Here is a 25160-nt window from a genome sequence, read left to right on the forward strand (position 1 = left end):
CCTCATATTTGCCTGAGCTGTATTGTGTTTGTCAAATGTAGGTTGTAAGCTCTTTGGGGATGAGGATGTCCTCATTTTGGTGTCTTGTGCAGTGCCCAGAGCATTGCTGGCGCTTACTAATGAGAACAGTCTGTACAGGGCCAAGCACACGGTTGTGGCTCAGCAAATACAAATTAATTTCTTGTGGTATGGCAAATAAGAGCGTAGGTTCTCCTGAGAGAGGTGGCGGGTGTGTGTGAGTGGGGAGCAGCTATGGGGACAGACGGGCATACCGGCCAAAAGCAGGAATGAATTATGTATACTGTGGCCTCACCCACGTTAAGGGCCAGGGCCAGGGCCTAGGTATATGTTTATACTATGGAAGGTCCCTGCCCACATAGGCAGCAGATTATATGGGCTCGAGGTGACCGAGCACCAGGAATATTCAGGGCTGGGGGCTGTGCTCCAGCAATATTTAGAGCTGGGTCTCTCCCCCCGCCCTGCCTGGATGGGGCTCTGGCCCCTGGGGGTCTTGCCCCTGCCCCGCCATGTCCCTGCCTGAAAGAAAGCGGTGGGTGCCTCTCCTGTGCCTGCTTGTGCTGCCGGTGTAGCACATTCCTATGCGGAGCGGCTCCCAGCAGAACTGCTGTCTAGTGCCCCCATCCCCTAATGGCAGGGCAGGCTGCCCTTACCCTGCCCTTCCGCCCTAGCCCTGAGCCTCTCCAATGCCCCAAATCCCTCATCCCCAGCCAGAGCCCTCATCCCCCTGCACCCTAATCCTCTGCCCCAGCCCTGAGCCCCCTCCTGCATCATGAATCCCTCATCCTCAACCCCACAGCCCTCACCCCTGCACTCCCTCCTATCCCACCCTCTCCCAGACCCTGCACCCCCTCCCCCTTCCCACCCCCGAACTCCCTCCCAGAGCCAGCACCCAGCACCCAAACTCCATCCCAAAGCCTGCACCCCTCCTGCACCCTAATCCCCAGCCCAGGACCTGCACCCCACACCCCCCCAGCCCAAAGCCTTAGGCAGGTGGGGGCAGAGTTTGGGGGCATAGAGTTTGCGGGGGGGGCGGGTTCTGGGCACCACCAAGATGCCACCCATGCCTGCCCAACCCTGCTCACATGTAGCAGGGATCGAGTGGAGCCCCTCACGCAGGGCAGGGGTGGGGAGGAGGAGGCCCATCCCCGGGTTATCTGACCTGGGCTATGGAGACATTTGAGCGGGAAGCAGTTGTGTGGGAGCCCCTGGTGCTCCGGGGGCAAGGGGCGGGGGGGCTCGGGCTGGCCGGCTCCGAGCGCGGCGGTGCGGGGCACGGGGGAGGGGTTAGCGGCGGTCCGCACCCAGGGCTCTGGTGGGCGGGGGCCGGGGAGAATGACTCTTCCCGCGCCCGCCGCCGGGCCAGCAACGTGGCCCCTCTGTCCCCGCCATGGCTGCGCGCTGGGAGCGCCTCTTCGACTCCGTGGGACACTTCGGCAGGTAGCGGGACGGGACCCCAGCGCCGGGCAGGGCAGCGCGGGGCGGGTGTTTTCCCAGGGAAACTGAGTCATCCTGAGCCTGCTCCCGGGCAGCGGGGGAGCTCCTGGGAAGCAGCGGATGCCGGACTCACGGCCGAGGAGGAGCGTGGCGGGTCCCTGCCCTGCTGGCTCCCCGGGGGCTGCCACGCTTCAAAATACCGAGTCAAACCTACCTCGTACCCGCCCGGCGGGCTGCGAGACCCCGCTGCCGCTTGCCGGGGGCGCACCTGCACTCCGCAGGCAAAGGGCGGGCTTGCGGCGTCGTGCATTGGTGGCAGGCAGGTGTTTCCCACGGACGTGTCTAGGGCTCCCGGGGGGAGATGTGCTGTGCTGAGTCCCACCTCACAAAAACACATTATCTGCATCTGGCCCGTAGTCCCAGCTACAGCCCAGCAGCGAGCTAAGAAGCGCTTCCAAGTACGTGCTGATTTTGTTGTTGCTGCTGCTAGTGAGAGCACAAGTTCTGGCATGTGGCTCAGCTCTCGAAGTGCCCCTAGTACCTCCTGGTGAAAGCAGTTACTAGCGCCTTAGAGACAGTTTTCTTAACTACTCTCTTCACAGCGCTTCTCGCACATAATGAGGGAAGAATTTAATAATGAGGCAGCCTGCCAACTAGTCTTGCTCCTACTCAAGTCAATGGCTGTATTTCTTTTGGCATTTGGTAAGAGTTACATTAGGTCAGGTTAGGACCTCACAGGATAAGCCCTAAATTACAAAAACTTAATAATATGTATTCAGCCTGAGCTATGCAAGTTTTCAAAAAGTTACAGCTGGAGAAACAAATAAAGTCCTGGCCTATTAGGATGTATTACCTTCCTCCCCTCCCAGTACACGTAAGTAACCTTTATTATTGTTTTTAGGATTAGCGTCATTGCCTAACAAGAATTGTTTTAACCCCAAATGAGCTCCTTCATCAATTATGAAATGGCTGCTTTAATGGTGTGTTTAATTAGTTTTGATTCATGCATAATAATACAGCTGAGAATCCTTGTTAGCAAATCAAATCTCCTCCTCTGTCAACCTATTTTTATAAGCTCATATAAATCATGTTGTGCTATATATGGTTTAAATAGTTTCTGCACGGTTAGATTCTGAGCAATCCGAACATGACTGATAGTATTTTGGAACTGGTTTGGTTATTTTAAACTCCAGCTCATACAGTAAAGAATGGCCAGCTGTTAATTTAAAAAAAAATCACTTTTAGTTAAAAGCATTAAATTTGCATGGTTAATACTAATCCTTTTTTTTATCTGGCTCCCTTTCAAAATCTACTTTGGTGCCTACAGCCATTCAAATATTGATTCTGTCATGTACATACAAATTGTTGATTTAAACATAAATGAAAATAATTTCAAGCTGGCGTTCAGCATTTCATTTAAAATATTCCAGCAGTTTCTCAATATTTCAAGTCTTTTATTTCCCTCCTGCCCTCCCCCACTTGTTCCACTCATCCCAGTTTTTGTAAAAGTACATTAATTCAAAGTTTTGCTATCACTGAAAAGTCAGATCACGGCCCTGTCCAAAGCCATTTCAAAACAAAATATGTCATTAAGGCTGTAAAAAGATAATTTGTAATACCAATATTAGAAAATTGCAATAATTAAAATAAAACAAATGTTTGAAAAGAAACACGGAGCTAATGTTAAAAAAATTACCTCCTCCCTGTTGCATATATGAATTATAGCAGTATGGTCTGCTGTTATCAAGAAAAGGACTGTGTCCATTCATGTTTGAGTTGTGCCTAGCACAATGGTGCTATGATCCTGATTGGGGCCTTCTGACACTAACTGCAATAAAAAAATAATAATAACCTGGATTCTCCCCTTCTGATGTCTATCAGAAACCAATATTGTGAAGATGAGTACGTTATTGCTGGGGGGATGGGAGTGAAGGTGGGGGAGGTTGTCTCGGGCTCATAAATTCAGGAAAGTTGGTTTAAAAGTTGTTCTCCGGCCTGTATTTGGAGTGTGAAGTCTCTGACCATTATTGGGAAGATAAATGGAGAAGAGTATGGTGTCTGGCTCATCACAGAATGGTGAATTGAGCCAGGTTTAGTCTGGAATAAATATAGAGAGTAATATATGAGCTACCCATACCAAGAGGATGGATGAGTGTCAGGATTCCAGTCTCTGATCTGAACCACTAGTGCAGAGGTGGCCAAACTGCGGCCTGTGAGACCCTCCTGCCCGGCCCCTGAGCTCTTTGCCCGGGAGGCTAGCCCCTGGCCCCTCCCCTGCTGTTCCCCCCTCCCCCGCAGCCTCAGTGTGCCGTGCCACCGTCGCAAATGCCCTGGGCGGCCGGACAGCACAGCTGCAGAGCCATGACTTGACCCGGTGCTCTGTGCTGCGTGGTGGCATGGCTGGGTCCAGCTGGGCAGCGGCTGTAGCGCTGCCAGCCACTGGTGCTCCAGGTAGCACAGTAAGGGGGCAGGGAGCAGGTGGAGTTGGATAGTGGGAAGGGGTGTGCAGGGGTGTGGATAGGGGTCAAGGCAGTCAGAGGGCGGGAAACGGGGACGGTGTTGAATGGCTGCAGGGGACCCGGGGTATGGGCAGTCAGGAAGAGCTTTCCATGAGGTTGTAGGGAAGTCTTGGCTTATACTTTAATTAAAATAGATGAGGAAAAATGCCAAGGGAAAAGGGATCAGGATTTACCCTATTTGTAGATTTCTTCGTGAAATATTTCTACATTTTGTGAAGTATAGGTTTTTTTGAATGGTAATGATCTAAATTCCTGTCTTTCAAACACTTGATTTTAAATCTGACTTCAAATTTTCTAACTTTACATTTTTTGCTTAATAAATTAAATGCTCTAATAGCATTCTTATCAATTAATAGTATAGTTGCTACTTTAATTTAATTTTAACAAAACGTTTGGTTGATGTACTTAACTTTAAAAAAATATTTTTATACTGCTGGTGTGTGGAAACTTGCATTATGTTAGATGGAGTTGCTACAATTTGGAGCAAAGAGAAACCCTGTGCAAGAACTACTCCTGTGTTTATAAATTCAGCAGGAGTCTGTGTTCCTTATAAAAACTACTTTGGATGAGAGAGTCCTACATTGGAGCTCTTCCACATCCAGACCCCCAGGTCTATACTAGTCCATCTAAGTTTTTATATGTGCCCACTGCCCTAACAGCAGTATTTGAGTTCCGTGTGCGAGGCCTTCCCTCTCCTTCCCACTTGTTGGGGCCTTATCTGTCTCCAGCCCATCCATTCCGTGCTAGACTCTCCCTCTCCGTTTCACTCAGAGCTCTTCTAGACTCCTCCTCTCCATGAATAGCCCTATATTCCCTCTCGTAAGTCATAGCTCACAGATCTTGTTGTGGCCGTACCACCCCCTGTGTAAATTATTATGTTCATAGGGCCACAGGGAATTCCCAAGGTTCACAAAAGATTTATCAAATAACAAAAAACCCCAACCATCTCAGAAGTACTCAGACACCATTCCTTCGTAGAGAAAAAGAAGATAATTGTACAGAGTGTATTTTTGATTTTCCAACCTCTCTTATCTCAAAAATGTCATGAAAGTTTACTTCCAGACTTCTTCAAAATACACAATTCTGGCAGATATGAATTCACATGCATAAGAAATTTAAGGACAATTGGGTTCGGTTCACTCAATTTACTGTGGAGGAACAGGTGGTCATAGTCCACTTTCTAACAGAGCTACGCATAACCATAACAATGAAGATACTTCAGTCTTTCTATAATCTATATAATAAGATTCCAGGATTGTCACTGTATTTGTCACTCTGAAGCCTAGAATGCCCATTGAGTCAGCGTGAATCAGTGGAAGCAACTACAAGCACCGTTCAGAGCTCTTTTTTTTCAGTATCACTAGATTGGATCATCACTGGATTTCATGGTCATTACCTTTCAGTTTTTAAGTTCAGCCATTTTGATTTTATGAATTGTATGCTAACATAGGCGTTCAGCTACTGTAAAGCATGTATCTATGCCATGCCAAGAGTCCTAGACCATTGTGACATCAGAGGTAACTCAACCAATCACCACCTTACTCTACAGCTACCTGAACAGCACGTACCCTTCAGTACCTGTGTTCCAGTTATGATTACTATTCCATGTTTCTGTTGTCCCTATAATATCCGATTTCACTTCCTGCACCAGTAGTTCTTGTTCCTCCATTTTGTTATGCCGGCTTCTTGCATTGATGTACCACATCTTATTTGTTTCTGCTTGGCTTCATGCAGATTCCTCACCTAATTTATGTAGTCATTTTACTGCCATCACCACCTACCTGACTGGTACTGTCAGTGGTACTGGCTCTATCTTTCCTTTTGTTGTCCATTCTCCTACCCTCTGTTCCTTTCTCCATTGCTGTACTCCTTTTACTTGATTTTCCTTCCGCTCAATATTAGAATCAGGTGTGAAGATTACATGAGCATCTCCCAACCATCTCCCTCAAAGTCTTAGTTTAAAGCTCTTTTAATCAGTTGTGCTAACCTCCACCCCAGAAGTCTATTTCCCTGTCTACTCAGATAGAGTCCATCCCATTAGAACCATCCTCTGTTTGTGAATGCCTCCCAATGGTTGAATATTCCAAAACCCTCCTTATAGCACTATTGTTTGAGCCATTTGCTGATCATCATAATCTTGTCTTGCCTTTTGTTCTTTTCCTCTAGGGACAGGTATAATCCCATTGAAGATCACCTGAACCTACATTTCTTTAATTGTCTTCCCTAGCCTAGCATAATCTGTCTTAATGCATCCCAGGGAGAATCTCACAGTATCATTTGTTCCATCATGAAGGACAATGAGTGAATTCTTTCCTGCTCCCATTAGGATTGTCTTCAGCCTCATGTCCACATCCTGTATCTGTAATATTGTTCTAGTTTTTTAATCAAAATGTGCAGTAGCAAGTGAAACACTTTACAGAAGTTTAATTATATTATGTCAACAACCATCAACCAAACTTCACATCTTTTTTTTGAGGAGAGTACAAGTTAATTTCACAAGATCTATATTCTATAAGTCCATGTTGATTTACATTAAATACATTACTCTCCTTTTAATTCTTTATTAATCAAGTTCCATATTGGACACTCCATTATCCTGCCTGGGATTAATGTCAGGCCTATGAGTACCTGGGTCATCCCATTTACCCTTTTTAAAAATTGGCACAGTGTTAGCTTGCTCTAAGACTTATTCAAATTCAACATTAATAGTCCAGCAATGCAAGTTATCCGGACCTGCTGATTTTAAAAAGTCTAACTTTATTAGCTTCTGTTTAACATCCCCCGGAGATACTAGTGGAATAGAAAGAGTGTTATCACCATATGATGAGACTACAGAATTTATTTTCCTCCCAAATACAGAACAGAGATATTTATTGAACACTTCCACCTTTTCTGTATTATTACTGATAATTCTTCCATTTTCATCTAGTAATGGAGAAGTAACATTGTCAGGATTCTTTTTGTTCCTAATATGTTTAAGAAACTTTTTATTATCCTAACTCTGCTGGCCATAGATTTCTCTTTGAGTCCCTTGGCTTCCCTTATCAATTTTCTACAATTCCTAACTTCTGATTTCTATTCATTACTATCAACTTCCCCTTTTTTCCATTTGTTATATATTGTGACTTTTTTATAGCTGCTTTCACTTCCCCTCTAAACCAGGTCATTTTTTTCAACAAGTACCATCGCCTTCCTTGATTGTGGAATTGTGGCTTTTTGGGCATCTAGTAAAGAGTTCTTAAATACTTCCCAATTATCAATCACATTTTCCTGATTAAATTCTTCCTCCCAGTTGCTATGGCTCATAATTGTTTTCAGCTTTGTGAAATTGGCCCTGCTAAAGCACTACGTGTATATATTACTGTTCTGAGCTTTATTCTGCATGCACATTATAAATGTGATCAAGTCATAATCACTTGTGCCTAAGCGACCATTAATTTTTACTTCCGTGATCAGTTTCTCTTTATCTGTTAAGACAAGATCTAATAATAGAGATCCAATAGGAGACACATCAGTGCCAAATACAGCGGTAATATAACCTTCTTACTCCTACTTGATATTTCCATTAATACAGCCAAGGGTCACATTAGCCCTTTTCACTGCAGCATTGCTCTGGGAGCTATGTTCAGCTGATTATCCATCATGACCCCCAAGTCCTTGTGAGAGTCACTGTTTCTCAGGATAGAGTCCCCCATTCTGTAAATAAGGCCTATGTTCTTTGTTCCTCAAAGTGTGACTTTAATTTTAATATGGCTAAATGAAAAGTTAAAAATATTTTTTTTTTTGCACTCAGCTTATCAAGTGATCCAGGTCACTCTGTAGCACTTCTGTCAGTCTTCATTATTTACCACTCCCGCAATATTTGTGTCATTTGCAAACATTACCAATGATGATTTTATATCTTCATGCAGGTCAATGATAAAAATGTTAAATAGTGTAGGACTGTGAGCTACGTTTCACAGACTGGTAAGAATCTGTAATTTTTACCAAACCCAAAAGCAGTTCAGGCACATGGGTAATTGGTCAGGCACAACGTTCACTTGAAAAAAGTCACAATGACTGTCAGTACAGAATTAATCATTATTTTGTAATGTACATGATAAGCTGCATCTGCAACATGGGACATGATGCAAATATTATATGAGCATGATGGATTATAACTGGTGCTGTATCTTAAGGGTGAGAAGAACACAGTTTCCCTCAACATTTTGACCTGGTAGCTTCAAGAATTTAGTATTATTTCCTCTGATTTGCAGGGGCTATTCCTGTTTACTTGTACAGAGCTTTGGAAAATGCATATTTATGAACACTAGCACCACATTTCTCTCAGTTGATTGCTTCACACTTTCTAGAAACTAAGTATCTCAAATCAGTGTCCACCTATGGGTTCTAGTTGGGAGTGGATGTGTGACAGAAAAACTTCATCAGTGTATTCCTGTAACATCTTAATTGTGCCAAGTGATAGCATCTGCACAGAACTGTTGCAGCAGCTCATATTTTCATGTCAGAAATCAGTAGGAGCAGTGGAACTTCAGTGATGATTAACTGTTTGTTGTCTAGATGTTTTATAAGATCTATCTGTGTGCATTCATGTGTTTTATTCCTATGGGATACTTATTGTAGGAAAACCTGATTCTCATGCTTGAAGAATTCTTCCAGATTGATTGAGCATATTTGGCATGTGATTTCTGATGTGCTGAAGATACTGTAGTCATGCTGAAGAGCTGCATGTGAGGATCTTCTTTGATGAATAATTCCCCTGAATAAAGGAAACTTGTTTTCTTTTTTTGGTTCTCTGATAGGTTCAAAGCAAGCACCACATCTTTCTGTTATGATATAAATAGCTTCCCAATAGGGGTCCATTAGGAGCTGAGCAGGGCAACTTTGCTCCATGCAGTTCTCTGACTGACCTCCTCTCTGGTGGATGCCTCTTATCTCCCTTTGTTGGTGCCAAATTCACGGCAAACAGGGGAAGAAGGGAAAGGAGACCAGGGGACATGCCATGGTAGGGCACATCTATCTTGTAAGTGGTTTTACTATTTGCACTTGTTCATGTACTTTTGGTTTGGAGGTTTTTTTCCTTGAAGGTTCTGTTGTTACTGATGTTTTGGTGTGGTACTGGCAGCTGATCTGCCTGCCAATAGGTGAATGTTGCACTAATATAATACATGTTTATAAATAGAGTTTTTTATTTCATCAAGAAAATGTATTGTTATCAGTGTTTTGCATCATATAATGTGTATTTGAAATAATAAAGGGAAACACATGATCAGGGACAATAAGAATTACTATGCAAACATTCTTCTTCTGTACAGTTAGCTAAATCAATCCATACTTCAATCACTTCCTTACATTGATCCATACTGTGAATCGGCACCCGCCTACCCCCCATTTGATAAGTGGTCATGTCAATCATAAGTACATTGTATGGCAATCAGTCACCCCCACAAGCACATTCATAAAGGTACTATTCTTCCTTTCCCATTGGGCCACGCAAGTCCATAATATGGGAGCACAATGCATCCTTGACTTCTGTTGACCAGGTGTATCAAGCTTCAGCTGTGACTGGTGCACTTTCTGGCTCAGTGTACTGATTCGGCAGCCTCTCACTGTCATAGGTCCATTCAGAAAGTAATGGCTTACCTCTGGCTTCACAAAGGTTGTGAAGAGCACAGCAAGCCCTAGTCATGCGGACAGCATTAATGACACTCTAATCCAAATTGGTCTGTAGACATTTTCAATGGGATTTCAGTCTGCCAAAAGCACATTCAACAACCATTCTACGTCTGCTGAGAGTGTAATTAAACTTTCTTTTGCCATGTCCTCAGAAATCAGGGTACAGTTTCATAAGCCAAAAGCAAAAGAGGATACATGAGGTCTCCCAGAATATCAAAGGGAACAGTAACTCTGTTTATGACAATATCGTTTGGTGGGAATAGTATCCCAGCCTATCCATGAATATAGACTCCTGACCAGTGAAAAACCCTGGCATCATGGACTTTTATGTCTGCCACCTTGGGGTAAACCACACCTCTGATTGCCTCAGAAACTTCCATCAGTAGCAGTCTGGGGTAGCCAGCTTCCAGATTGTTATAGCAACCGGCTTCTGGACCAGCAAGGCCTCTCTGATGCATGTATCTTTACCTTGGAGGCTTGGGGCAAGCTGCTCACAAAGCTCCAGAAATGTAGCTTTCTTCATGCGAAAGTTCTGGACCCACTGCTGGTCATCCCAGGTCTGCATGACAATGTGATCCCACTGGTCTGTGCTTGTGGCCCTGTGCCAGAAGTGCCAGTCTACGCAGGGGGGCATCAGCAGCTAAACTGAGTGTCATGAGCAGCATCAGCCAGTTCGAGTCTGCCACATCTCTGTCATCGCCTACCTCTCTCCTCTTTTTCCTGCTCAGTCATAAGCTCTGTTGAGTGCCTTTAGTGATTCAGGAAATGCTGCTGCAATGTCCACCAGTGCCTCATGAAGCTCTGCTCATTTCCTGACTTGAGAGTGAAAGAGCCAGCAAGAAAAGCTCTTCAGAAAGTGTCTCCTCCATGTTGCTGGCTCCAATAGCTGCGAGCACACACAGCAGAAAGTCTGCTCAGCAGGATGTATTGTCAGGCTGTTCAAACTTCCTGTAGTGGGCAGGGTGGACTGTCAAATTTTCCCACAGTGCACCACAGTCAAAGGGCTAGAACAGCCACGTTTCAAGAAGATGCTAGGGAGTCTGGGATATGTTTGGTTTGACTGAGATCTGTGTGCTACAGCATTGATGGCAGAGCCCCAGGTTTGAGCCTGGTTTGGAAAATTCTTACCGTAGGGTGAACAATCAGTGCAGATGCTCAAGCCCTGGGGTCGCTAACCGGAATCAGGTGACTCAAGTCCCACTAATCTGGGCTTACATTGCAGTGTAGACATACCCTGTTGCATTCAACGAAGTGGATATTCACCCACGAAAGCTCATGCTCCAAAACGTCTGTTAGTCTATAAGGTGCCACAGGATTCTCTGCTGCTTTGACATACCCTTAGTGCCATCTAGGTCACTTGGCCTTCCCTAGTCATATAGGGGACTAGCTGCAGGGTCCAGGCTCCTCTGTCCCAGCCTGCACCCAAAGCCACCCTCTCAAAGATACCCAGGAATATATTGGGGTCATCCATAGCAGCCCATCTTCCAGGGTCCAGTCCCTGTGCCCAACTGCCATTCCTTACCAAGGGACTCACTATCCTTTGCAGTAACTGCTGCTGAACATTCTCTTGCTCTTTGATGACGCCCTGCAGATTCTTTTGCTGCTGTGCCTACTAGGCAAGCAATGCCTGCCTCTCCAGGTGGTGTGACTGCTGGAAACCTTACAGAGTCTTGTGCATCTCCTCTTGTTTTTTCACTAGCCTTTGCAGGGTCTCCACCAGTGTCGAGGCCACTGAACCCTCCTGCTGGCTATGACCTCAGACAAACCCACCTTGTCTGACAGGGCATCATCCCGCTCCTGTCTCTTTTTTCTAGCCACAGACTGCTCAGAGACCTTCTGGTGAAACACCTTGTGCAATTCATTTTTAGTGTCCTTTGCACCGCCCTTACAGACTTGTGCAGCTCTGTATTTACAATGGCACACACTTAGCCAAGGAGCGGGGGAGACTGAAAGTATCTTCCCCCTTTGAGATCTTTCCTGGCTCCGACTCTGAAAAGCCTGTCAATCTCTCTCCTCCCACCACCCCTCTTTGGTAATGGGCTAAGTAGCTTTTGGGGCTTTCCTCAAACCATCCCAATCTATACAGTAGGCACAGCTTCCCCCTCAGGGATGACTCCTGGGCAATGTAATTGATGATTTAGTGATCAGAGTGCTGGTACAGCTGCGGTTGGCCAGCACTCTCACAGTTGCTGAAGTCACTGAACCCACAAATTAAATGAACAACATGATAGCCATTGAGAAGTCATGCAAGCTTTGCTTTTGGATAGACCCAAGCAATTGAAATTGTGCACTAAAAAGAGCTCTGTACAAATGCCTGCAATTGAACAAATCATGAGATCAACTGCATATGCCTTCCAGAAGGAGCCAGGGAAGTATATCTAAAATTGAACAAAAACAAGATAAAATTGTGATGGACTGCAGTATCATACATGGGAAAACTTGCTCACCTCCCAAAGGCTACAGCCTTGGGATAGACAATTATAGTATTGTTGGGATAGACAATAGTATTATTTCAGATCATGCTCCTAGAGGGGGGCTATTGTACAATCCACTAAAAAAGAGAAAAAACAAGGAAAGAACTCGATATTATACGATACGCTAGTGCAGAACACATAGGTAGTGACACTGAGTAAGAGAGAGATTCTGGAATATGTAAAATGAGATGATACAGTACAATCTTAAAATAGAAAACAGGTTGTAATTTATGGAGATTGCTTTAAATAGCTAGCAATTTAAAGAATAAATTATGAATTGGCTTCCTTGAAAGAGAAGAAACCAAAAGAATGGCTACTCTACATAAGGATACAAAAAGCCAAGAGCAATACAGAATATTAATAAATGTAAGGGGAAGGAAAATTCAGTTTTCTGCGGACTGAAGAGCCAAAGTCACAGTAAAGCTAATCGAAAGATTCTGCTTTAGAAAGGTCAATAAACCTGATAAGATTTTGTCTTAGCTTTCCCATGAACCCACAGGATATTTGTCTAATTGAAAACCAAGGAAGGTATGACAAAAAATCCAATAGCTATTATACCAGCTTTCAGGATTTGAATACTAATTTATATGCATCACAATGTGTAAATCCCTCAGAACAGCTAGAGAAAAACAAAAACACCTTTATTTTTGGAAGAAGATACAGTTAGTTTAGATGAACCAGTGTCTGAAGCTTGAAACAAGAAGTCCAGAACGAGACTGCTAATAAAAAAGAAAAAGCATACTTTTTAGAAGGAATCAATCATTTTATCAAGTAGGGTCTGTACAAAAATACAGGGAAGGGTAAGTTCCCAGAAACTGCAGCATGCTATCGCCACACCATTGCACAAGAAGTAAAAACCAACAGTTGACTGAGGGCCAATTTCCCTTCTGAATGTACACATTAAAATGTTTCCAATGTATCGCCAACAATATTAGAGGCAGTAGTTAAACAACTGATAGATTCATAAAGACCGGACATATTTAATCTCTGGAAAACAGTACTCAGACAATTTATGGTGTGTGTTAAATTCATCTCCTCAGCCTGGATAAAGAAACAGAAATTTGCTCTGAGTGGCCTTTTCTGATGACTTTCTTGAACTATATATTGATTTGGTCTGACAATTAGAAAACAAATATTTTATACTTACCCCCAAAATATAATATATTATTATAATAAAGAGCTCCATTAATAAAGAAATACTCATTAAAAGAGGAAGAAGACAGGGATGTTCACTTTTACCAATTTATTTACCCTAAAAATAGAACCACTTGCAGAGAAAGTTAGTGGTAATGGGAATTTATAGGACATACAAATGAAACCAGAAAGCATAAAATAGCCCTTTATGCTGGTGATACATTTAAATGTTTTACACACCCCATATCCTTAATAACTGTATTTTTACAGAAACTAGGTAATTTTAACCATATATTGGGTTACAAAGTGAATATTCAAAAGACAAAGCTACTGTATTAATGAGGAATGAAACTGAATCAGGTCAAAATTTCATGTCAGTTCTCTCAGACATCTATGGAAATAAAATATTTAGGAATAACTGAATAAATTCACTCTAAAAAACAAATTTTCCTCCTCTTATTAAAATTTCAGGGAGAAGCTAGAATGTGAAATAAACTTAATAAAATTTGTTAGGTAAGTGATAAACTGTATGTATAATCTGGTTTATGTGTGATCTTTACTAGTGTGACGTTGCACTCCATATGATTTTATGAAAATGTGGGAATATAATGTAACTGGAATATGCTTCATGCAAAAGTCTCTTGTAAGATATCATTACAAAGCTTATAATCTACTGAGTGTGGCCATCCTATTAGTATAAATGTATCGCTATTGTATTTGAAACTAGAAATATGAAATATAACTTTGAGGTCCTATTGTAATTATGCAAAGTGTGTGCCATTAATGGTGGTTTGGAATCTTGATGGCTCCCATCAACTAGGACAATTGGTTGTAAATGGCTCTGTTTACTTGCATTAGTCCTGTTAATTTCAAAATAAATGGAAGAACTTTAAAGCTGTGCAGTTTTCTATATTGAATTACATGACAAATATTCTTACATATTAGTAGTATAAGATATAAAATTACTTCATAATGATTTTCAAGTTTATCAAGTGCATGTTAGGTATTTAATGTGGGCCATTGAATATTTGGTTTTATGTTTGATATTTTTCACCTTTTTTATTACAGAGCAAGTGTGTTATAAATAGGCTCGGCAGGATTTGAGTTAAATCATTAGACATCTGTAAATTGGACACTATGACCTGACACACAGAAATAGACAAAAACAAATCCATTGATAATAGTCAATAAGTGCAGCCTCCTCCGCATATAGTGTCCCCCAGGGATCCAGTGTCACTGGTCACACAGGGAGCCCTCTGAAGCCCTGCTGTCATTGCCCTCATTCACCCACTGGCCAGGGGTAAAAGGGCTGTCTCTGGGCATGAGCCATTCAGCAGTGGTGTGGCCAGTGGCTGGTCCTCCTCATTGCAGCCCTGGCTGGGGGGTCTAAGCACCACTGGACAGCACTACAGTCTACCCCACACCTTGCACCCAGGTGTCTCGGGCCCCTTGACCACACTGGGAGCTCCCTGTAGTCTCACTCTCAGCACTGCCCTAACCCTAAGCCCACCACCCCCTTATTTTCCAACAACTGTGAACATTGAAATAGATAAAAGTAGGGAAAAATGCTTAAAACCCATAATTTTGGACAACTGAGAAAATTCAAATAGATACAAATAGAAAAATAATACTTAAAAATAAAAATTGCTCCCTGTCAAAACTACAAAAAAAAATTAATTCTTGCCAAGCCAAGTTACAAAGAAATAAAAGTGAAGTTCAGTCATTATTCATCAGGATTCGGCAACCTTTCAGAAGTGCTGTGCCGAGTCTTCATTTATTCACTCTGATGTATGGTTTTGTGTGCCAGTAATATATTTAAATGTTTTTAGAAGATCTCTTTCTATGTCTATAATGTATAACTAAGCTATTGTTGTATGTAAAGTAAATAAGGTTCTTAAACATTTTAAAAAGCTTAATTTAAAATTTAAATTAAAATGCAGAGCCCATGGGACCAGTGGCCAGGACCCGGGCAGTGTGAGTGCCACTGAAACTCAGCTCACGTGCCGCCTTCGGCATGCGTGCCATAGGTTGCCTACCCCTGTTACACATAATGAGAGAGAGAGAAAACATATTTAAGATGCTTTTAAATATGCTTATTAACAATGTGTGTTTATATATGACATATTGATAAGACTTCACTACAAAGCTACTTTAATAAAACCTATCAATCTGTTCATGTGCCTTACCAAGGAGTATGGGCAGAGAAGTAAGGTAATGTCTTGTGTGCTACTAAGGCTCTGTAACGGAACAGCTGACAGACAGACATAAAAATGCTTATCAGTTAGATCATCATGCTGCAAATGCTGTAGGACAGTATTGGGAGTGAAGTAATATTCAGGCCTGAGTCTATTCTGATAATATGTCAGAGCTCAGCATAAGCAGTGTTGCACATGCTTAAGAAATTGCAAAGTAATCATGGTTAGTGTTGTGTATGTGTAGGAGAGACATAGATTAATCATGTTTGTGAGGACAACTGAAGATACAAGCAATTACAGGGCTGAAAAAGCTGTTTAAGTTAGCACAAAACTTGTACTGACAGAGTGGGAAATTGATAGGAAAACAGGAAGCTAATACATATTCATAAGAAAAGAAAACAAAAGTTATAAATAGTCATGAAAGGTAGAGCCTTTCTTGGGGGTCACACTCAGGCAGCTTCAGATGCTTTCCCCCTTTCAAAGGTCTTTTGGGGTTTTGGTAAGCCTTTGTGGGTGGCAGAGGCTTGTCAGCTTTCCCTCTAAGTTACTCTGTAGGAAGAGTCAGCACAGCAGCTTTCCTCCTGGATGCTGCCCCTTTCTGTGACCACATCTCCTTTTTCTCCTTTCTTCATCCAGGCTCTGCAGGTATGTTTATTTGGTAGAGACTGAGCCCAGAGGAGCTCATTGGTCTTCTCCTGATTGGTATGGAGGTATGCCTCATCACACTCAGCCTCATAAAAGGAAGCTAAAGCTGACTGGTCCTGGAAGTGTATGTGGTGGTGTTCCAGTGAGCTTCCCATGTATAAGTAACTGGTCATTGCTTGCTTTAGTGTTTTTCCTTAGTAAAGATTTGTTACCCTGATCTGCTGAGTGGTGATTCTCAGTCTGCATAATTTGGGTGGCCTAGTACAAAATACTGTGCCATCAATTATAAAAGTCAGCTGATATATGTGTGTATAGGGTAAAGATTGCTTCATGCAGTGAATGCACAAACTGGAAAATGTATAACATAATTAAAGGCAAGGTTGTCCATTAACTTTGTTAAAGGAAACATTGTCCGGTAACAAAACTGAGGGTTACTGTGTAACTTCCATGAGATACCAATCAGTGACCTCGAGTGCACTTTCATCTTTCTCTGTAGCATCTAGATACTTCACATGAATCTGGTGAAGAATGTACAAACTAGCATTGGCAATAAATTTGTAGGATGTTCAAATAAGAGGAGGTGTTTGAAGGAAGAAATCCATTGTGCCTGTTCCTGTGTCAGCTTAACCTATGGAGCTGTGCAGTCATTATCTTTCAGTCAGCCACCAAGAGTCTTGAATGCTGCCGTCTCTTAATGCAGGCCATCCAGCAGAATCCCAAGGGCCTTGGCATGGCCAAATACTGAAATCCTCACTCATGCAAAGCTCATTGACCAGTGAATCATAGAAGTGTAGGACTAGAAGCGGCCTCAGTAGGTCTTCTAGCTCAGTCCCCTGCACTCAAGGCAGGACTAAATAATAACTAGACTATCCCTGACAGGAGTTTGTCTAACCTGTTCTTAAAAACCTCCAAAGATGGAGATTCTACAAGCTCCCTAGACAATTTGTTTCAGTGCTTAACTACCCTGACAGGAAGTTTTTCGTAATGTCCAACCTAAACCACGCTTGCTTCAATTTAAGCCCATTGCTTCTTGTCCTTACCTCAGAGGTTAAGGAGAAAATTTTTTCACTCTCCTCCTTGTAACAACCTTTTCTCAACTTGAAAACTGTTATCATGTCCACCTTAAGGCTTTGCCTATACTGCTCATCTTACAGTGGCACAGCAGTACATCTGTAAGGTTGGCAGTGTAGCCACTACTTGTCTACAGGAGAGAGCTCTTCTGCCAACAAAATAAAACCCCCTCAGTGAGGGGTGGTAGCTTTGTTGGCGGGAGAGCATATCCCGCCGACAAAGCACTGTCCACACTAGTGCTTTTCGACGGTAAAACTTTTGTCGTTTGGGGTGTGGGGTTTTTTCACACCCCTGACTGACAAAATTTTACTGATTGAAAAATTAGGGTTGGAAGGGACCTCAAGAGATCATCTAGTCCAACCCCCTGCTCAAAGCAAGATAATCCCCAAATGGCCTCCTCAAAGATTGAACTCACAAACCTGGGTTTAGCAGGCCAGTACTCAAACCACTGAGCTATCCCTCCCGCAATAGGCATAGCCTCAGTCTTCTCTTCTCCAGACTAAACAAACCCAGGTTTTCAATCTTTGCTCCTAGGTCATGTTTTCTAGACCTTTAATCATTTTTGTTGCTCTCCTCTGGACTTTCTCAAACTTGTCCACATCTTTCCTGAAATGTGGCACCAAGAACTGTACACAGTTCTCCAGTTGAGGCCTTATAATAGCTAATCTGCTTTTCTGTTTCAAAGACTGGCCAGTCCATTGTGAGGACTGGAAGGTGACTCGGGGTCAGGTTCTGCATAGGACATTGACAACATAGTGTCACAGTTCAGGGCAACTGCACCTGTGTTTCCAGTTTGTGGTCTAGCAAAGGCATCCACTCTAGGCTCCCGGTTCCTCAGCTATCCCTTCTCTTGGGTGGAGACCTGCGTCTTTCTCCCTCCTGACTGGGTTTTTCCAGGATGCACAATTCCCTGTCTATGCTGTGAGTTCCCTAGCAGGTCAGACTGCCTAAGCAAGCCTGCTTTGCTTTCTCCTAAGAGACTATAAACTGTGTAATTGCCCAGTTACAAGTTTCCACTCACCTCTTTCCAAACAAGTATGTTTATTCTTAAAGTGAAAACATTACAGGGAAAACATTTTAAAAACAATAAAAGAACCTACATACATGCTAATAAGCTTACCAGTGATCACCCCAACCCCTTAACTGCAGAAGGGGCTCTGGTAGAGGATCAGTCCTTCAAAACTTTTAAGGGTTGAGATCCACCTTGGACAGAATGTCCTGTCTATTTTCTGGATCAGAAGGAAGACGCTGAAACATTTAAAGTCAGGTTGTTTTTCCAGAAGTCCTTTTTTTGTCTGTGATCCCTGGAGAATCCAGTTTGAACTAGTATTTGTGATCCTCTCTGGAGGGGTTATAACCTGAATAAATTTGCCTAATCACGCTTCATTGTTCTTAATTCCTGGAGATCTTGGCCCACAATGATACATAAACTTTATACAGTACCATCTCCTAAAGGTTCTGCAGGAAATTGCCATATCTGTCACACAAAATATGGTTGATCATTGTGAGTGAGAACTTCAGATGTTCTTAATGAATTCTGTTAGCCAGTTAATGATCAGAGGCTGACTGACTTGCTTGCTTCTTATTATCACAAAACTTATACCAGGTTGTTTCATGAGCTATGAGGACAGCATCAGAAGCTGACTCTTCACCCAGTCTTGATAAGTTTTTTGTTTTTTTGTTTTTTATTAAGTTTATCTGCAACCCACTTCATCAACACATACATGATTTTCAGCCAAGGACATGTACCCAGCATTAACTTCTCTGGTGTTACATTTCACTGGGACATTGTGTATCTTAAATCACCTTTAGACAGAGTACGCTAGTCAGTAGGACAGGCTGCTGTTGCTGCAGTAGAGATAAGAACATGATGTGTAAGGTTAGACACCTAGCACTTCACTTTGGCAATACAAAAAAAAGATCTTCATTAATATAGACTTGTATATAGGGCCCTTTTAAGGATTTCTGATTAGCTCTGACTAATTTTGGGCTTGCTCAGGTAGAAAATAAGTAGTCAGTGGTTCTGGAGCAGGGATGTTTTGTTCGTGCCAGGATATTTCTTGATTAAATATATTTTAAAAATTAAATGTTAATTATTCCCAATATTAAGCAAATGTTTATGTAAAACATTAATTTATTGGTTTAAGTACAAGTGTGTATGGTCCCATTAGCTTAAAATTTCACCTTTCCTGTAGAAAGGGACAGAATTATTTTTATAGGAATTCAATGTTTTTCAGTGGAATTCACCCTGCAGAGCAGGATGCCCCCCATTAGGTGGAATTTAAGACTCCAGGATTGCTCACAACTACTGGCATTAGTAATATTAAAAGGGAAAATGGCATGTCAGCAGCCTTACCTTTACAACAGAAACAGGATTGGTCAGTTCTTGTCATTCAAGAGCATGAGGGGCCAGTTTTAAAATCTATACTGTGTGTTCTTTTAAGAGTAGTATAAGCTTCAAACAGTATTTTAACGGATTGGCAGTAGAAAGATTGAAGATGAGTAAAAATAAAAAAAATCTCTATGGATATAGTTGCATTAATGAAGTAAGTTTCATGCTTTTTCACTAAAAGTGAATTCTCCACCATTCCACTGAGTTCTTCTGGGTGCATGGCATTAGATGGCAAATGCACTCTGCTTTTCGAAGAAATATTAAATAAATTAGATTAAGTACTTTGTGACAGTAAACTAACTCTCATTTCTTTTTTCCTAGTTAATAAATCTTTAGCTAGTTTATTATAGCATTGGCTACAGGTGTCTCTGGTGTGAGGTCTAAGGTGCAGTTGACCTTGGGTAAGTGACTGGTCCTTTGTGACTGGGAGTAACCTGAATATTGTTGTGATTTTTGGTGCAAGGGACTACCACAAAGGCAAGTTTGCCTGGATAGAAAGATAGATCGGAGTACCTAAGGGGACTCTGTGTGATTCCATGGTTAGGCTGCTATAGTGTTAAAGGAGTTCACACCTGTTACTTGGTTGGTGAAATCTAAGTATAGAACTCACAACCAGTTTTTTGATTTGTGCCCTGCTTCTTGACAGTCTGCCCTGAGTTTGGCACTCACGCTCTTGAGCTTCTCCAGACAGCTTGACAGTGCTTATAAATTCTGTGGGTTTAATTCTGTTCTCAGGTTTTAACATTGGTGTGACACACAATTGACTTAAATTGAGTTATCCAAGATGCACATTAGTGTTCTGAGTGCAGAACTAAGGTGTTTCCCTTCATGATGGCTGTGGACTAATGACCAGATTTTAGTGTGGGATGAGCATGTAGGGCTCATATTGACCTCAATGGAAGCTGTATATGAGCATCAATGGACAGAATTTGGATCACAACTCTTCTTCTCCACCTAGAGAATGGAGTTAATAAACTGTTAAAAAACAAAACAAAACACCTAAATAAGTGCTCTGCTCTTAGATTAATGTAATTCTGTGCACAGATTGTCACAGTCTTTTCTCTCACTGGGCCCCAGAATGTCATTTCTAGGACTTTCCTGATCACCACCGGTTTTAAGAATCAGGCTGCATCTGTGCTGGAGGAGCTAACACGTTTAAATGTTGTCAAACAAAGCAGCACTCTCCCGCTGCAAACCAGCACTGAAAATGATCGTTCCACTGATGGAGTGAACCAGGTTCACCTAGAGATGTAGAACAGTTGGCAACTGTTTTAAAGTCTGAGGAGGGAAGGAAGTCTGCCATTTGTGACACTCAATGTCAAACAAAGTAGTGTCTATTGTAGGCTTGAGGGTACTCCCAAATCTACATTTCTGTAGTATAACCAATATACTGCTGCTAAGTCTCTCATTCAAACTCTTTTTATCACCAAAAAATAAAGTTTAGTATTTACAGTTTTTTGGTTTATAGATGGAAGAATGTTGTACATTTTTCACTTCCTTAAAAAGGGGGGTTAACGACAGTCACTGGAAACAGGTTATTACAAGAATAGTCAAGATTTTACTCTTTCTCCCTTTGAAGCTACCCAGTCAAATGTTCACTGCACCATGTTTTCTAAAAATGAGCAATTTACTAGTGGAGTGATTGGAAAGACAAGCAGGAACAGTAATTTTAGTTCTCATAAAACTTGTGGAGTAGTATGAGCCTCTTTCAAATTACCGGGCAGCTTTGCAGGTCTCTGCCATGGAGCTGTAGAAATAAGGAGCATGAGGTATTATCTTTTATTGCACCAGCTTCTGTTGGTGAAAGAAACACAGAACTTGCAGCAGAGTTGTATAGCTTTAAAACTTGTCTCTCTCACCAACAGAAGTTGGTCCAATAAAAGATATTGCCTAACCCACTTTGTCTCTGTAATATCCCGGGACCAACATGGCTACAACAATGGAGCTGCAGAGATTTTTTAAAAAAAATTTATAGCCTCTTAGTGGTGAGCAGCATTTTTTTTCAGAATTAAGCTGTTTTTTTAAACTTTCACAAAATATGCCATATTATCATATCATATATTAGTATCTGACACTACGTTTTGTCTAAGGGTATGTCTTCACTACTGGCCGTATCGACGGGTAGCAATCGATTTCTCGGGGATCGATATATCACATCTCATCTAGACACAATATAGCGATCCCCGAACGCGCTCCTGTCAACTCCAGAACTCCTACAACGCAAACAGCAGTAGCGGAGTCGACAGGGGGAGCCGCGGACATCGATCCCACGCTGTGAGGATGGTAGGTAACTTGATCTAAGATACTTCGACTTCAGCTACGTTATTCCGTAGCTGAAGTTGCGTATCTTAGATCGATCCCCTCCCCTAGTGTAGACCAGCCCTAAGTTATAGATTGCTGTAGCTCCCTTAACTTCAGTGGAAGTACACAGAGTTAAAGCAGCTGAGGCTCTGGCCACTTACCTTGACATCTAATATGTTAATTTTCTTTCCAGATACTGAAACTACAAGATTGAGAGTAGCTTTTGTTGCAAATGTAGACATAAAACAGAGGTACATGAGAGACTCTAAAAAGGTTATAGTAAACCAAAAGTCCCTTTTACTCTAAATGGAAGAAGGATGTTTTGAGAGAAATTTAACAGAAATATTTATAGAAAAGTTAGACCAAGGATATTTTCATACAGTATCTTGAGCAAGCATTTATGTGGACATTTTATACTCATTTCACTTTGGGCATTCATTAAAAATCTACATTTTGGAATATAACGTAAGTAGTCTGACCCAGCCTTTTACATTTGACACAATAAGACTGACAGAACCTACTTCCCAAATAATTGTCCCCCACTGCAAATCATTGAGGTAGAAAATAATAATATGCAAACACCTCATGAAAGGATTCAACGTGGCTGAAAGTATGGATCAGTATATGCAATTGAAGTTAGTTACTGCCTACTTTTTCCCTCCTTAATTGTAGTTAATGTACATTTTAAAACTGAAGGTTATTAATAAACATAAATCAAAATATATGCAAAATTCCTGCAATAAGGTTAGACATCTAGATTTAAAACAAGAACTAGGTTAAAGTTGTTTTTTGGACACATCTCTTTTTCATAGCAATTACTATGAGTCTCTCTCTCTCTCTCTGTGTAAGTAGTATAATGTTATATTCCAGGACAAAAAAAAGTTATAGTTTAAAAAAAATGTTTTGGAAATTGATGGTTAAGTTCATCTGTGGCTATTATTTCAAATTAATTTTTTATTTTTTGAAAGTTAATAATTGAAACAGTGAGTATGCCTAATATAATGTGTGTGTGTGTTTCACTAATTAATCTATCTTGTCTTTTGTATATAAATCACTTAGCCAAAAAATGCCATTTGTTCTGAGGTCAATGTAATATCCAGGAAGATAAGTTATGGCAGACTTTGGCTAGAGTAGCTTTGCTTTGGTTTGTGAAAATCATATTTTTAATGCTACGGTAATGTCATTTTCAATTTGTGATACATATTAGAGTATACACAGAGAGTACATTTATAAAGTTTGGGGACAATACCAAGCTGGGAGGAGTTGCAACCGCTTTGGAAGATAGGATTCAAAATGATCTTGACATACTGGAGAAATGGTCTGAATTAAATAGGATGAAATTCAATAAGGGCAAATGCAAAAGTACTACATTTAGGAAGGAATAATCAACTGCACAAATGCAAAATGGGAAATGACTGTATAGGAAGAAATAGTGAAGAAAAGGATTTGGGGGTAATAGCGTGGATCACAATCTAAATATGACTCAACAATGTAATACTGTCACAAAAAACATCATTCTGGGTTAAATTAGCAGGAGTGTTGTAAGCAAGACACAAGAAGTAATTATTCCACTCATCACTTATAAAGCCTCAACTGGAGTACTGTGTCCAGTTCTCGGCATCACACTTTGAGAAAGATGTGGACAAATTGAAGAAAGTCCAGAGGAGAGCAACGAAAATGATTAGAGGTCTAGAAAACATGACTTATGAGGAGAGACTGAAAAACTTGGGCTTGTTTAGTCTAGAGAAGAGAAGACTGAGATAAGTTTCTTTAAGTACGTAAAAGGTTGCTATAGAGAAGAGGGTGATAAATTGTTGAGGACAGGACAAGAAGTAATGGACTTAAATTGTAGCAAGGGAGATATAGGTTAGACATTTCCTAACTATAAGAGTAGTTAAGCACTTGGACAAATTACCTAGGGAGGATTTTAGGAACAGGTTAAACAAACACCTGCTAGAGATGGTCTAGATAATGCTTAATCCTGCTGCCTCAGTGCAAGGGACTGGATTCAATGACCTGTCGAGATCCCTTCCAGTCCTCCATTATGATGATTCTATGATTGTGAACAACAAACTCTCTTATGCGAAATTAACATTGGACCTTAGGAAGAGAGTGGCAGAATTATAGAATTAAGTCAATCATTTACAAATCATAGCAGACACAGCACTGACTTTTACCTATGCCTGGGACTCAGCCTTTTTCTGGAGAGTCTGCAAAGTTCATGAAAAATGAGTCATGCAAACATTTAAAAACAGTAACCTAGATGCAGAGCTTTATGATAATCGAATCATAGAATCATGATTTGGACTACTTATACATCTTGGCTATCTGAAAACTTATTTCTACCTTGAGTTAGATGTTAAAGATCAAATTCTTCTTCAAGTGCTTGTCCACATATATATTCCATTGTTGGTGCCTGTGTACCCAATACATTCAAGACAGATTCTTTTGGCAGCAGTGTCCATTGGGCGTGGTACTGTATCCTGAGCGTCCTTGTGCTTCCAACTGAGGGCATAAAGGGTGGGGCAATTCCAGTTGCCCCTCAGTTCCTGCTCACCATCCATTGCTATAAGTTGGAGCTTGAAATTACGGTCACTTTCAGATTTGTTTAAACAGATAGTTGGATATTTGGGCTACATCTAGGAAATATGGGGTGTGATTCCCAGCTTGTCTCGTATACACATACTCGTGCTGACTCAATGAGAGCTATTACTTTAAATAGTAGCATAGTCATGGTAAGATGGGCAGTGGTGGCATGGCTTAGCCATGCTGAATGCAAACTCTCCTGAACCCCCTGGCTTTGTATTCGGCCATGCCAGACTGAATCGTAGGAAGTCTGTGAACAAGTAGCAGACTTCATACAGCAAATTCTACTTCCGTTTACTAATTAGGTCATAAAGTAAACATGGACATGCCAATACAGATCCCACAACAAAAAATAGAATTCACTGGGGGTATTCTGGACTATGCAGCACTGATAGTTTATCTACCTCCAGAAAGATTCCAAATCATACTCAACTTATATACCCATCTCCAGGCTCACCCCTGAACATCAGTAAGAACAGTTCTCAGACTGCAGAGCCATCTCTTCAGAGGCATCTCGCATCTGGCATGCTGAGTCATGAAGATCTCACCTGTGCTGCATGCAAAAAGGGTGGTTGAAGCCTTTACATCAGCCATGCAAATAGTATCCTGATATGTTGGTTCGCATTCCATCTGTTGTCATAAAAGTGGTGGATGGACCCAAAGAAAGTCTACTGTAGAAAGTTTGACCCAAGGCATTCCTTCTGGCATTGGC

General features: G+C 41.7%; 1 protein-coding gene across 1 annotated transcript in view; it reads left to right on the top strand.

Annotated features, from left to right (window-relative positions):
* Positions 1 to 1340: 1340 nt before the first annotated feature.
* The window catches only part of SLC22A16 (solute carrier family 22 member 16), a 48390-nt gene continuing 24570 nt past the window's right edge, over positions 1341 to 25160 (top strand). The window contains exon 1 of the mRNA XM_050951381.1: positions 1341 to 1458. Coding sequence (XP_050807338.1) covers positions 1409 to 1458 — 50 coding nt within the window. The 5' untranslated portion in view covers positions 1341 to 1408. The remainder of the gene's footprint in view (positions 1459 to 25160) is intronic.

The sequence above is a fragment of the Gopherus flavomarginatus genome, chromosome 4 (genome assembly GCF_025201925.1).
Source record: "Gopherus flavomarginatus isolate rGopFla2 chromosome 4, rGopFla2.mat.asm, whole genome shotgun sequence".
Classification (NCBI taxonomy): domain Eukaryota; kingdom Metazoa; phylum Chordata; order Testudines; family Testudinidae; genus Gopherus; species Gopherus flavomarginatus.